Source organism: Pezoporus occidentalis, unplaced genomic scaffold, assembly GCF_034315485.1.
Source record: "Pezoporus occidentalis ecotype Australia unplaced genomic scaffold, CSIRO_AGI_Poc_V1 ctg44, whole genome shotgun sequence".
NCBI classification, from domain to species: domain Eukaryota; kingdom Metazoa; phylum Chordata; class Aves; order Psittaciformes; family Psittacidae; genus Pezoporus; species Pezoporus occidentalis.
This window is the reverse complement of record NW_026915769.1, coordinates 833,072-845,116: the sequence shown is the minus strand read 5'-3', so window position 1 is coordinate 845,116 and position 12,045 is coordinate 833,072. Positions and strand designations below refer to the sequence as shown.

The following is a 12,045-nucleotide window of genomic DNA, read 5'->3' as shown; positions in this document are numbered from 1 at the left end:
AAGTATGAATCAGCAAAGATCGTGTGTTGATGAATTTTGCGATATATGCTCCCATGAGCATATTAATGATGGATATTAGAGATTTCCTCTGCAATGTTTCTGTGTCATATTTTAAGTTTTGTCTTCTGTTGTATCTGTGGATTTTTGAATGCAGATTCTTGGATTATCTGTCAGACCTGTGTGTATCTAACACCACAGCAATACCAGTAACTCAGGAACTCATCTGCAAGTTTATGCTGAGCCCAGGGAATGCTGACATTCTCATTCAGACCAAGTGAGCATCCATAATCAGAAGATACCTTTTTGTTGCTTGCTCTGTTGTTATGAATTTGTAGCAGTTTGCTAGTGGCTCCATTGTGAATGGTTTGTGTTTGCAGGCTGGTTTCAACACAAATGGACAACCCCTTGGAATGCCCAGTCATCTCAGATGACATTGATGAAGAGGAAGTATGGCTTTATTGGATTGACAGTAACAAGGAGCCTCATGGCAAAGCCATCAGGCATCTGGCTCAGGAGGCGAAGGAAGGCACAAAAGCCGATTTAGAAGTTCTTACCTACTACAGGTGAAAACCTTCTTATTCAAATGGAAGAAAATGTAAACTTGATGCTGTTCCTATCCACTTAATTTCCCAGTATCAAAAAAGGAAGTTGAGTCATGCCAGAAAGCAGGATTAAAAGTTTGTTTCAAGATTTTCCTTTAGGAATCACAATCTCTGCTGTCTATTCCAGACAAATCTTGAGTTTTCTTTGCTCACGACAGCTCTTTGTGTCTCTACCATTTCACTTCTTCTCTTTTATTTATTGGGCTGTATTGTTGTCCTGGAAGCAAGGCATGCTCTGAGGAAGGTGTGTCCTGTGAATTAGGGGGGAAATGGGATCATGGAGCAGGTTGAAAACAAATAGTCCAGATGCTTCAGCCTTCCGTTGAACAATGCTTCCTTTCAGTTTCAAGGAGCCCAGTCTTCGTGGGGGCTGGAGCCTAACATTATCATTTTTAATGGCAAGTCGATCCCTTGCTTAGCGAAGTCACTCTTGTTACTTTTTTAGGACTTATATCAGAAAGGCTGACACCAGGCTTTTAAAGTGAGAATCTGTTGTACGTTGCTCCATTTTCAACTGATTTCTTTGAATACCATATGTTATTACCTTTTATTAAGGTACCAACTGAACCTCTTTGCAAGAATGTGTCTGGACCGCCAATATCTCGCCATCAACCAGATTTCTGCACAGCTGTCGGTTGACTTGATCCTACGATGTATGTCTGATGAAAGCCTCCCTTATGACCTCCGGGCTTCATTTTGTCGGCTAATGCTACACATGCATGTGGACAGGGATCCTCAGGAATCTGTGGTGCCTGTCAGATATGCCAGATTGTGGACTGAAATTCCTACGAAGATCACGATTCACGAGTGAGTTGAAAGTGTTTCAAGCTGAAGTACAAAAGCATTTTGTAGGGTTTAGTCTCAGAAAAAAATGGTTGTAGATATCTAATGTTGATGCGTACGTATGTGAAAAGGTATTCATTTGCAGAGCACAGAGCTATTAATTATTGTTACTGTTAGAAACTTCCATGGGTAGCTTTACATGGCAATATTTCAATTTCATTTTGCACTGTGTTCTTATGGGGAAGAAGCTAGGGAAAAATGGTATGGCCATTCCTCAGACCAACAGAACTTGAAGTAATCTAGTTGTACCTAACATTACAGGCTTGTTAGGCTAGAACTTGGTTTTATACTTCAAGCTCAACTGAAAGCCACAGTTGGAAAGCCAGAATTTAGAGTTAGGTATCATTATTGCCCCAGAAACAGTTCACAGAGGCTTTGGCCTCCATCCAGCAAAGTACTTAAGCATGTGTTAAAGTATGGGAGAAGGTTTCCCACGACTTAGTGGAAACCTTCTCTGGCTTAATTGATTTGGTGGAGCAGCACCACTGGGCTAGACACCCAGACAGCCAGTTTCTGGCTGAAGAGACAAACAGGAAGAAATGCAGTGCTGCAGCAGACAGAATTGCTTCTGTTAATGAGATGAAGGACTGTTTTGACATATATGAAAAATCAGTCCTAGTTGGTGGTGCAAAGGAGGAAGCTGACTGTCCCACGCTGCTTTCCTGATCTGCAGTCTTGTGGAAATAGCAAATTCTGTATGATGGGTAGGGAGGACAGCTGAGACTTAGTGACTTATTGAATTGCCACAGCAAGATTTAAGAGTGCTATCTGCCAGAACTGTGATATTTTCCTGTCTCTGTTATTCCTGTTCACTGCAACCCTTCCTGGTACTGCTGGAGGGAAGACTTGTGCATCTTTATGTGTCTATGAAGAACCAACTGACCTCTATCCCGTCTACTTACAGAGAACTAGAGAACTGACAGTAATTTCATAGCATTGTGATGGGTTTATTTTTTTCTTTATAACAGCAGATCTTGATATTATAGGTGTTTAATTTCCTTCCTTCTGTGCCTTGTGTTGTAGATATGATTCTTTCACAGACTCTTCAAGGAATGAAATGAAGAGGAAGTTTGCACTAACTATGGAATTTGTAGAAGAGTACTTGAAAGAAGTTGTAAATCAGCCCTTTCCTTTTGGAGACAAAGAGAAAAATAAACTTACATTTGAGGTACTACTTCTGCATCCTACTTATGGTATTCTTCCTCCTTTCAGATGACATTGATTCTTCCAAAATAAAGCTAGTCGCAGAATAATGTTTGTGTAAAATGTCCTAAAGAAGCACCAGTTCCTAATTCCAGTGTTCTTGGTGATGACCATTGTTGCAGAAAATAACATTACTGTCTGCTGCCAAACAGCTGTATTTTTCCTTCCTTCTCCTGAGATGGCTGCATTTCTCTGGCAAAAGGAAGGATATGTGTGTGGGTGAACGGCAGTATATCCTTTCTCTCAACATTAGTGAAGCGTGAAGGAATTCCTCAATATAAGTCCTATTCTCTGTGTATGGTATGACACTGAAGGAAATACTCTGAATGGCCTATTACTGTTTTTAAATATTGTTTGAAATTCCTGACAGAAACTTTAGATAGGCCTAATTATTCTAGATTCAAGCAACATTGAATAAAGGGGAAATGCTTGCAGCTTTTATAGTTTTTCCTGCAACCTGCCTCCCAAGCTTTGGCACGCCTGCCTCAGGTCATCTGAAATCACCTCTGTTCAAACTTACAGCTATCATCTTACTGTTCTGACTTCCATCTTCTCCACAGCTGCTTCCTTTTTAAACCGTTTCCTGGAGTCTTTCCTCTTGATCTTATATATTATCCCAGATACAATTGTATCCTTTCAAACCTTCCTAATTCTCATGTTGGTTTTGCTTTCTGGTTTCATTTGACTGGCCAGTTGTTCTGTCTAACTCTGAAAAACATTTAATGTCACTAGTCTTAGTCCAAGGCCCGTTTAAATCACTAATGCACTAATTTTGATTGCACTCTAGATCTGAATCTCTTTGAAAGCTGCTGTGTGAAATACAACTGTATTGCACAGCCAAATACCCCAAAGGTTTCTGATATCACCTTCATTTTTCATTTGTTTTTCTTACAGGTGGTACATCTGGCTCGAAACCTCATATACTTTGGCTTTTATAGCTTTAGTGAGCTTCTGAGACTGACCCGGACGCTCCTTGCCATCCTAGATATTGTTCAAGTTCCTATATCATCATACTTTGAAAGATTAAGCAAGTTTCAGGATGGAGGTAAGAGAAGCAGCAAAGACTCCAGTGTGGAATTCATTATTTAGGTTGGACATAATTCATGGAACATCTCATTGATCTTCCAATGTTCTTTATTCACACAATGACCCACCAACAGGAATGTTGCTGCAGGGTACATTAGGATGGTCAGCTACAAAGGGAACTTTTTGAACAAAGCTGCAGCCTTCATGACTTATGGCTGCTGTGTTGGTGCTGCTTCTCCTTTTCTTGTTTGTAACTGAACTTTCAAATCTGGATCTAAGCCATCCATTGCACTGAACATCCCAACCAAATGCAGATAGCATTTGTATGGCCACACCGATTAAGATGGCTCATATACGGCACAAGTGTTTATTATTCATCTTAGCCTTTCATTTAAAAGGAGAATAAGATGTTTCTGGTCCAACAAGTGCAGAAGCACCAGATAGGAGTCCGGATGAGGCCATCCTCTGGATGTGTTTGTCAGTTTAGGATATTCTTTTTTAAATCCAGACCAGAGTGGCTGTCTGACAATTCTAGGACAATACTGTATGTCCCACTGCCTTTTCTACCATGGCTTAAAACTGGGTTGAAGAGTGAGCATGCCAGGAAAGTGCTGAAACTTAGCAGTTTAGTTTTCCTGTGTGTGTGGATGGGAGGTGTGACAGTCATGTGGGCTGAAGGTTCAGGAGACAGATGGCAAATTCTGTTTTAATATGTGGCTGCTGTAAGTGTCATTGCACTGCCAGCTGGCCCACAGCAACAAAAAGGATGAGCTGTCTTGTTTGAAACAACAATTATTTTGTATTTTCACTGCGACGCCTTTTCCCAGCCTTGAATTTTCCTTATCATCATTCTGCTCAGTTGCTTCTACAGATGCCCTATGTGAGTGTACCATCCTTCATAACTTTCCTTCTTTGAGGTTCATACACTCTGGAGAAGTGTAGATAGTCACTGTCATCTCCGAGAAGTCTTATGCTTGGTTCTTTTGATCTTTCCTCCATTGCTGCCAGTGCACTTTACCAAAAGCCCCTTAAGTCTTTCCTGCAATGCTGTGCACACTAAGGCATGCTACAGCCGGCTGCAGTCCCTCTACAGTGCTAGACAAAGACTGAACGTTCAGACACTCGGAATTATGTTTTGCTTTTTTGTCCCTGAAATACTGCATTGCAGACTCTCTTCTTAAATAGCTCTGGACACAGTTTGGCTCCAGATACAATCTTGGCGTATTGGCAACATGGAACATGCAGATACGGTTCTTCTATTTAGTTCTCTCTCTGCTCAAGTCTTTAATCCTGATTAGACCACTTGTTTAATGTTTTTACTCACATTCATTACCCACAAAATTATATTTCATCTTTAATTCCCTTTTATTTCTGTTGAAGGGTTTCCTTTCAGGCTATATAGGAGAGGGAAGAACCACCCATTAAGTGCAAACAGATCTACTCTCAGTTGTACAAAATTCCAGAGCAATTCCATGTTCATGAATTTACTCTGAAATAAACGAGTGTGAAGGAATGCACAAAATGGCACCACCGTGCAAATGGGAACTCGGTAGCCTTGTTAGTAACACTAAACCATTGCCTGGAGCCTTGCTGGAAACTTTTGTTACGCATCTCTTGTTTTGTGTCACGTTCTTCCAGTAGACAAGGCACGGAAAAAAACGTGGGATTTTTGTGTATCTTTGATTAGCTTCAGTCTTCGTACAGATTCTTTAAACTTCTTTCTCGGCTGTAGTTATCTCCAGGGATGTTTATCTTTTGAACACTGGAATCAGTTCAGGGCAGGGTGTTACAATCCACTGATGTTCTTTTGGAATCTGTTGTTGTTGTTGTTTTTCCCCACCTCTCTTACCCTCCCTTTCCTGCCAACTGTATGTCTATAAAGCCTTTAGAGAGGTCTTTTTGCTAGCTCATATTGTTGTCAGTTGTGTCTGCCATCTTAAAGGAGATCAGAGATAGACATATTGGCTGTGCTGTCTCATCTTAAAAATAGGCATTGAAATTTCAGGAATAGCTGTAACCCTTGCTGGAGAGGCTTTCTACAGTCTATGATAAAAGAAAAGGATGCCCATCTTTGAATGGTCATATCTTGTCTTCAGCCTCCCTCTTCTTTTCTTATTGCCAAATCATGAAACACATAAATTTGTGCATTCACTTTCCAGCTGAGACTGGAATGATCTTAATATTTAACTGCTATGCCCAAGCAACTTACCATTCCTCCTTCTTTCTCTGGAGGTGCATATTTACATACCCATGGGCAGCATTAGGCTTTGAAGATGCGTATGTTGCAAGGATGCATAATTTAAAAGCAGTCTAGGCAGTTTTTTTAACTCCTAGTCACTAATTTTGAGCACTCAGCTCATAGAACTTCATGCCTGAAGAACATATTTCACGTCTGAAGAATGTATTACTCAAAACAGAGGAGTACTTTTCATTAAAAAAAAAACCCACAAAACACAATGAGCATTCACTTTAGTTGCAGATTAAGATTAGAAAGGGAACTCGGGAAGAAAGCACCAGGTACTGTAGTTGCTGACGTTCTGGAGACAACTGCTGTGGCTGAAATGTCAACTCTTTGTAACTTCTTTGTTTTGCGTGTAAGCCTGCTGGTGAGGGCTGAATCAGACTGTAGGGGCAGGAGTTTGGCAGGCATAAATTAACTTAAAAACAAAAGAAAACAAAGTAACTTTTACTGGGTAGCAGTCCTTTCAAACCAGCCCCGTGGTTGTCTTGCACACGCATCCTGATTTTGACTTTGCTGCAGGGTACTGAGAAGGTTTGAACACACAGAGTGTTTGATCTGCTTGTGTGCTCTCTGCTTTGCTAGGTATCGCCTAGCTGTAGCTGAGGTGTGATGTGTCCACACTGAGCTAGACAGAGCTGAGCTCAAGGGATTTTCTGGCTTGTGCTGTAGTGTACATGGCTCTTTCTGTGTCCAGTCTTTTCAGACTTAATGAACTCGTGCTTGAGCCCACAGTGCTTATGTTTTCTGTCTGAGTGGTGGTGGGCTGGAATTTCTGTGCCTCTGCATGTGTTGGACTGTAGATGATGCTAAGGATAAGTGAGTCCTGACTTGAGACTGGGCTTGAGTCTGTGACAGGGAGACCTTATTGTATTAGGGTTGCTGAAACAGGCCTGTATATTGGATGCTCATGTGTCCTAATGATGTTCTGGTACTTTTTTTCTGGGGGAAGGGGAAAGAGCAGGGGTATTTTTGCATCTTGTGCAGTCACATCTACTCAAATAAGTTTGACCCTAGAAGTACTGATGTTACCAAGGAGTCTGGATCCACCTTGTCCAAGACCCCTAGGGAATGAACAGGCCAACAGAGAAATTGGTCTCAGGAATTTTATCTAGATCCCCCCCAACTGTGATAGTAAGCATTGTTCACCAGGCGAAACTGTAGGCATGCATTGTTTTCACTTTTATAGTACTTATAAGATTGAACATCAAAGGTCTCCCTTTTCCTTTTACACAGATAACCTCTTTGTTATAAAGTGGAGCTGTTGGGAACGTGTAAGTTGTTCTATCAGTTACCTGACTTGGATTTTTATTGTTCCTTTTAACTTTCAATACTGGTCTCTTAGGCTATTAAGTACAAGTAAAGTACAAAAGCTTACAACAGAAAATAACTTGGCCTGTTTTTTTGTGGTTTTTGAAAATGTATTGGCATTTTCTAAAATCAGGGTGGTCTGTTGATTTTTTTCAGAGTTTTCTTATTCATAACTTACATAAAATACAGACAGATGGATTGTTCCCTGCCCTCATTCAGGATGGTGGGAACCCTCCCTCCAGTCAATTAGGAGTGAGGATGATTTCTTCCTGCCTTTAGAGGAGGTCGGATTCTGTTCTCCCATATCTTTCCAGACTGCAGCAAGGGTCTCGCTAGACAGCATCCTCTCTGGCAGGCCCAATACTTGCAACATTCATATCATACCATTGAAAGCAGAGTATTGCAGGTACATGCCCCTCAAACACATGATTGATCTAGGGATATGCAGATTTACAGAGCTTGTTTCTTACAGGAAGTTACCTTCTCCTGGTTGCAAAGCTCATTACGTTGATGTTATAAAAAATAAAACCAAACCAACAAAAAAAACCCACCACACAGAAAAAGGCAAGATTGTATCTATTGTGATTTTGATTATATACTAATAACATGTGAAAGTAAATTATTAGTTCTGGGGATTATAAAAGTTGGATTTTTTTTTTTTTTTAAATCTTTTTAATGCATCGGTGCATTTAATGAATCAGTGATCACAACTGTCTAAGCATTAGCTTTAATTCAGTAAAAACACGTATTTCAGTCTTTGAGGTGTAAATGGGTCTAAGTCCCATTTTTGACAAACATTGAAAGCCAGCCATGGTGCTGGGGACTGATGGTTTAATGATATAAACAAATGTGCTGTAACTCTAATGTAGGAAAGTGCTACTGAATACCAGCTTGGGCTCTGTATGTTGTAATTTTTATCACTGTCTTGTAAATTTACATAAATTTATATTAAATGGATATTTAACAGCAATATTTTCTCAGTAATTACACCTCTGCAGAAATGCAATTGATTTTCAGGTTGTAGGACAAATGACCTGATGGGTCTCTCCAAATGGAAAAGTCATGTAATTCCTATTCTGCAGCTGTAGTAGATCCAAGGTGGCAGCCCTATAGAAGTTCAGAATTTTGGGTAGGATCTGTTTATTTTAGGTCTCACATTTTAGTTCTGTTCTAAAGTATTGATTTCTATGGGAAACTCAGTGCTAAATAGATGTGGGGAAAGATAGGGTATACTGCCTTTCCATTGTTGACATTGATCTGTTCCAGGTCTGTAGCAACAAAAACTCCCACCACCTGATTCTTATAATGTGAAGTTGTAGAGAACTGGTGAGCTTGGCTCTCTACTGGTTTTGGCCACTGCTCCACACTGTGAAAACTGTAGTCAGGATTTTGGGAGTGGGTACAAATATATTAATGATGGGTGTAAGAATCAGGTGGGTCTTGGCTTTGGAAAGCCTGCCTGGAGTTGTGCACCTCAAAAGCAAAACAGCCAAATTTACAGCCAGCAACCTTGTCTGTTAAATATTTATTTTTTAAATAGACCCACTTATTTCAGTAAAGCTACTTGCTAAGTCAAGAAGTATATATGACAAGTGTTGAAGCAAATCTGCAAAATGGGATGTATTTTCAGGCTTAGTGGAAGTTGCATGAAGACTTAATTAACCTTTTACCTCAAGATGTCCTTTTCCATCCTTTGCTTAAATTTTGAGCCCCCTTGGTGGCTGAGGTAGTCCTTGATGTTGTGAGTTTCTCTAGCTTGGTTCTGCAAAGATACTGAAAAGATCCTTACGTTACTGTAAATGTTATGCCTTACTCCCTTTCAAAAGCTTGATTTTAATGCCACTGTCAGTTACTGTAATTGGAATTAAATTAGTGTGCATGTAGTTTTCAGGTGTGACCTTACTTGATGAAGACAGATTGGGGAAAGTTGGCTGGAAACATTTGTGAGATAGAATCCTGGAAAAAGAAAAGATCTATATTTTCAGAAAGGCTTCTTACCTAGATTGCATCCTAAAAATGAATTGACTTGAAAATGTTGCATCCAACTTTTTTTTTCAATCAGTGTCTTAACTTTGAATAATTTTTTGAGGTTATTTGAACCTTTTTTCTGTTTCTTTTTTCCCTTTTAGATTCTGTAAAATCTGGGGTTTACATATACTACCTGTATCCTAATGAGGCATTTTTTTCTTAAGCAGAAAGTGAGAACTTCATCTAGTAGTGCTGTCATTCTGGCACCTTTCAAGAACATTATAATCTCTTGCAATTTTAATTAAAAGGTAACGTCATTGCTTTCCTACTAAGTGCACCCTGCTGTATCATTCAGGAGCCAATCTGTCTTGTCCAATACCGGTTATTTATTCTCTGTGAATTAAAATGCACATCTTTCTCTAGGTGTGATTTGATATTTCAAATAACTTATTTCAGTCAAGCCATGCAGCTACAGCATATGTCAGGTCTGAAAGATGAAATGACATGGCAGTATTAGCAGACAAGCTACACTTTTGCCATGCAGTCCAGTGCTATTTAGTTAATATTGTTTGGGAATGAGAATAATGACATGCAAGGAAATACATCCTTGAAGTGAAGCTGCATATGTCTTGGGATGCAATTTACAGTGCTGGGCATCAATGTGAAAGAGCCCTTGGTGGTACAAGCATGCATTATCTGTGGAGCATGTCTTTTCCTCAGGAGCTCTATGTTAATGGCTACAATTTTCCTGAGCCAGTGTCCACTGACTGATCAGAATCTTTCAGTTCACTTCCACAAAGGAAGGCTATGCTCAGTCTTTCTGCAAAACAGGTTTTAAAAACTTACCTGTAATAAGCTCCAATTGCTCCTGCCTCTGATTCTCTGATTTTTATGTGCTTCTCACATAAAATGTGTTCTCATAACTGGCCCAACAGATGCCGTCTTTCACCTGTTGAAACAGGTAGCCAAATATCCCAGGTCCTTCCCATTATGTCTAGATCTTCAGCTTGAGAGCATGTTCCTCTTGTAGACTGACTGTCTGTAGGTGTCCTGAGATTGTGGAACATTTCCTTGAAATGTAGCAGGAAAAGTGACCTGTGTCATACTGCAAGCTTTGCTGCTTTGTTGTGATATACCCCAAAGGATCTGACCCTCATAGGGGTCAAAATGGGGAGCTCTTGCTCTCTCCTGAAGACACCAGCACTGGTGGGCTACCATCCCTCTGCAAGGAGTGCTTGTATATCAGCATGTTTTTGGACTCTTGTCCAGTCTTCTGTCCCTTTGATACATCCTGGTAGCCTGTTTAGTCCTTCAGCTTTAACTGAGCAAGAAGATAAGGTACTGTTTTCTTCCAGCCCTCTTGGCTGCCGGTAGAGATGCATAGTGCTTAAGCAGCAGTGAGATCACTACTAGAACATGGTTGACAACAAGCTTGGACCTGCCATTTCTGTTGTGCCTGTGGGTCTTTGTGACCAAGGAGGACCAGATTTCATCCAGGACTATTAGAAATTAGTATTGTTTCTCAGACTTGCATCCATGTCTGTTAGCTGCTCTTTTGCCTAGTTAACAATTTGAAGTATCTTCTTGAGGCATAGTTTGATTAGCAGAGCTAATGAGGCAGTGGCTGCCTGGCAGACTGGAGCAATAATTCATGCCAGCAGTTTACAAGAGAATGAAAATAAAAAGAGGGTTACAAGAGAAAAAAGATTTAACCCTTAGGAAAATTAGCTGTGTTCATCACAGATGTCTGCAGTGAAGCAGCTGCTGTTCAGTGGAGAATATTGTTAGGCCAAGGGGGAGGTCAGTCTGAGAGTTTAATTCTCTGGCATGGACCATTTCTTTTCCTTCCTTATTCTTTCCCTCATCATGAGACCTGTGCACTAATGTGATTCCAGAGACTATTCCTCTTCTAGGAATCGATACCCATTTCACAGATGTAACTTGTCTACAGGGCTTGATTCCCATACCTTCAAGGCCAGCGTGCTGATGTATGTATTTTTCTCTTTGTCTAACATCCATGGTATGAAAGTTGTGTTTTTGACACTGCTGTGTGGTGTTGGGGATAGGCAACATCAACAGAATCTTCAGAATGTCGGAAGAAGGTGAAGTTTGGTGGAGTTTCACCGTGGCTGTGCTGTGATGATTTTGTATGCAAAAAGGGAGGACTTGTGGATGTACTGTAGGTCAGTGGAGGCTGAGGTGGCCAGATTCACTCAAGGGATGAGTTTTAACTGTGTCATGTGCATTGCCTATTATTGGGGTTTTTGTTTGTTTTGCCTCATTACTTCTGAGGGCTGTATACAATATGGAAGTGACCTCACCTTCTGCCCTTAAGTCATGCATTAGGTTTTCTGTGAGTCTTACCTGAGGTCAGCTAGTTATTGAGTAATGAAAAATGGTTTCATGAAGATATAAAGTGTGATTCTTGGTCTGTTTCTGGTAGGTTCTGCTGTTTTTATGAGCAAATTCTGTAGAAAACCTGTAAATATTAACACCTTTTTCACAAACAGAGCTGTAAGGCTTGATGCATCTGGCAAATAATATAAAGGTACTGTATGGTTCTCTGCACTAATTGTGAAATACCTGAAATGCTGTTGTACTGGGAAGCAAACCATGGATGCTGCACAGCAATTGGCTAGGAGCATTTTGAAGAAAAGGCACGAATTGCCAGCTGCCTTTGACAGTTGTTTTTCTTTCTGAATATGGTATTTTGTCACTTACCATCCATACTGTATAACATAGCAGATTGTTGTTTACTTTTATATTCTGCTTTTAGGATTCCTGCAACCAGTAAATGACTTATCAAGAAAATATGTTTATATAGAAAATGAAGTGTCAAATTACCCACTGTTC

General features: G+C 40.2%; 1 protein-coding gene across 5 annotated transcripts in view; it reads left to right on the top strand.

The window, feature by feature from the left end:
• Positions 1-12,045, top strand: part of ITPR2 (inositol 1,4,5-trisphosphate receptor type 2) — a 255,283-nt gene that overhangs the window by 82,771 nt on the left and 160,467 nt on the right. For all 5 annotated transcript variants that reach the window (XM_062634812.1, XM_062634811.1, XM_062634808.1 and 2 more), the window contains 5 exons: positions 155-274; positions 378-563; positions 1,158-1,409; positions 2,469-2,613; positions 3,543-3,693. In XM_062634812.1, the coding sequence (XP_062490796.1) occupies positions 155-274; positions 378-563; positions 1,158-1,409; positions 2,469-2,613; positions 3,543-3,693 (854 nt within the window). The remainder of the gene's footprint in view (positions 1-154; positions 275-377; positions 564-1,157; positions 1,410-2,468; positions 2,614-3,542; positions 3,694-12,045) is intronic.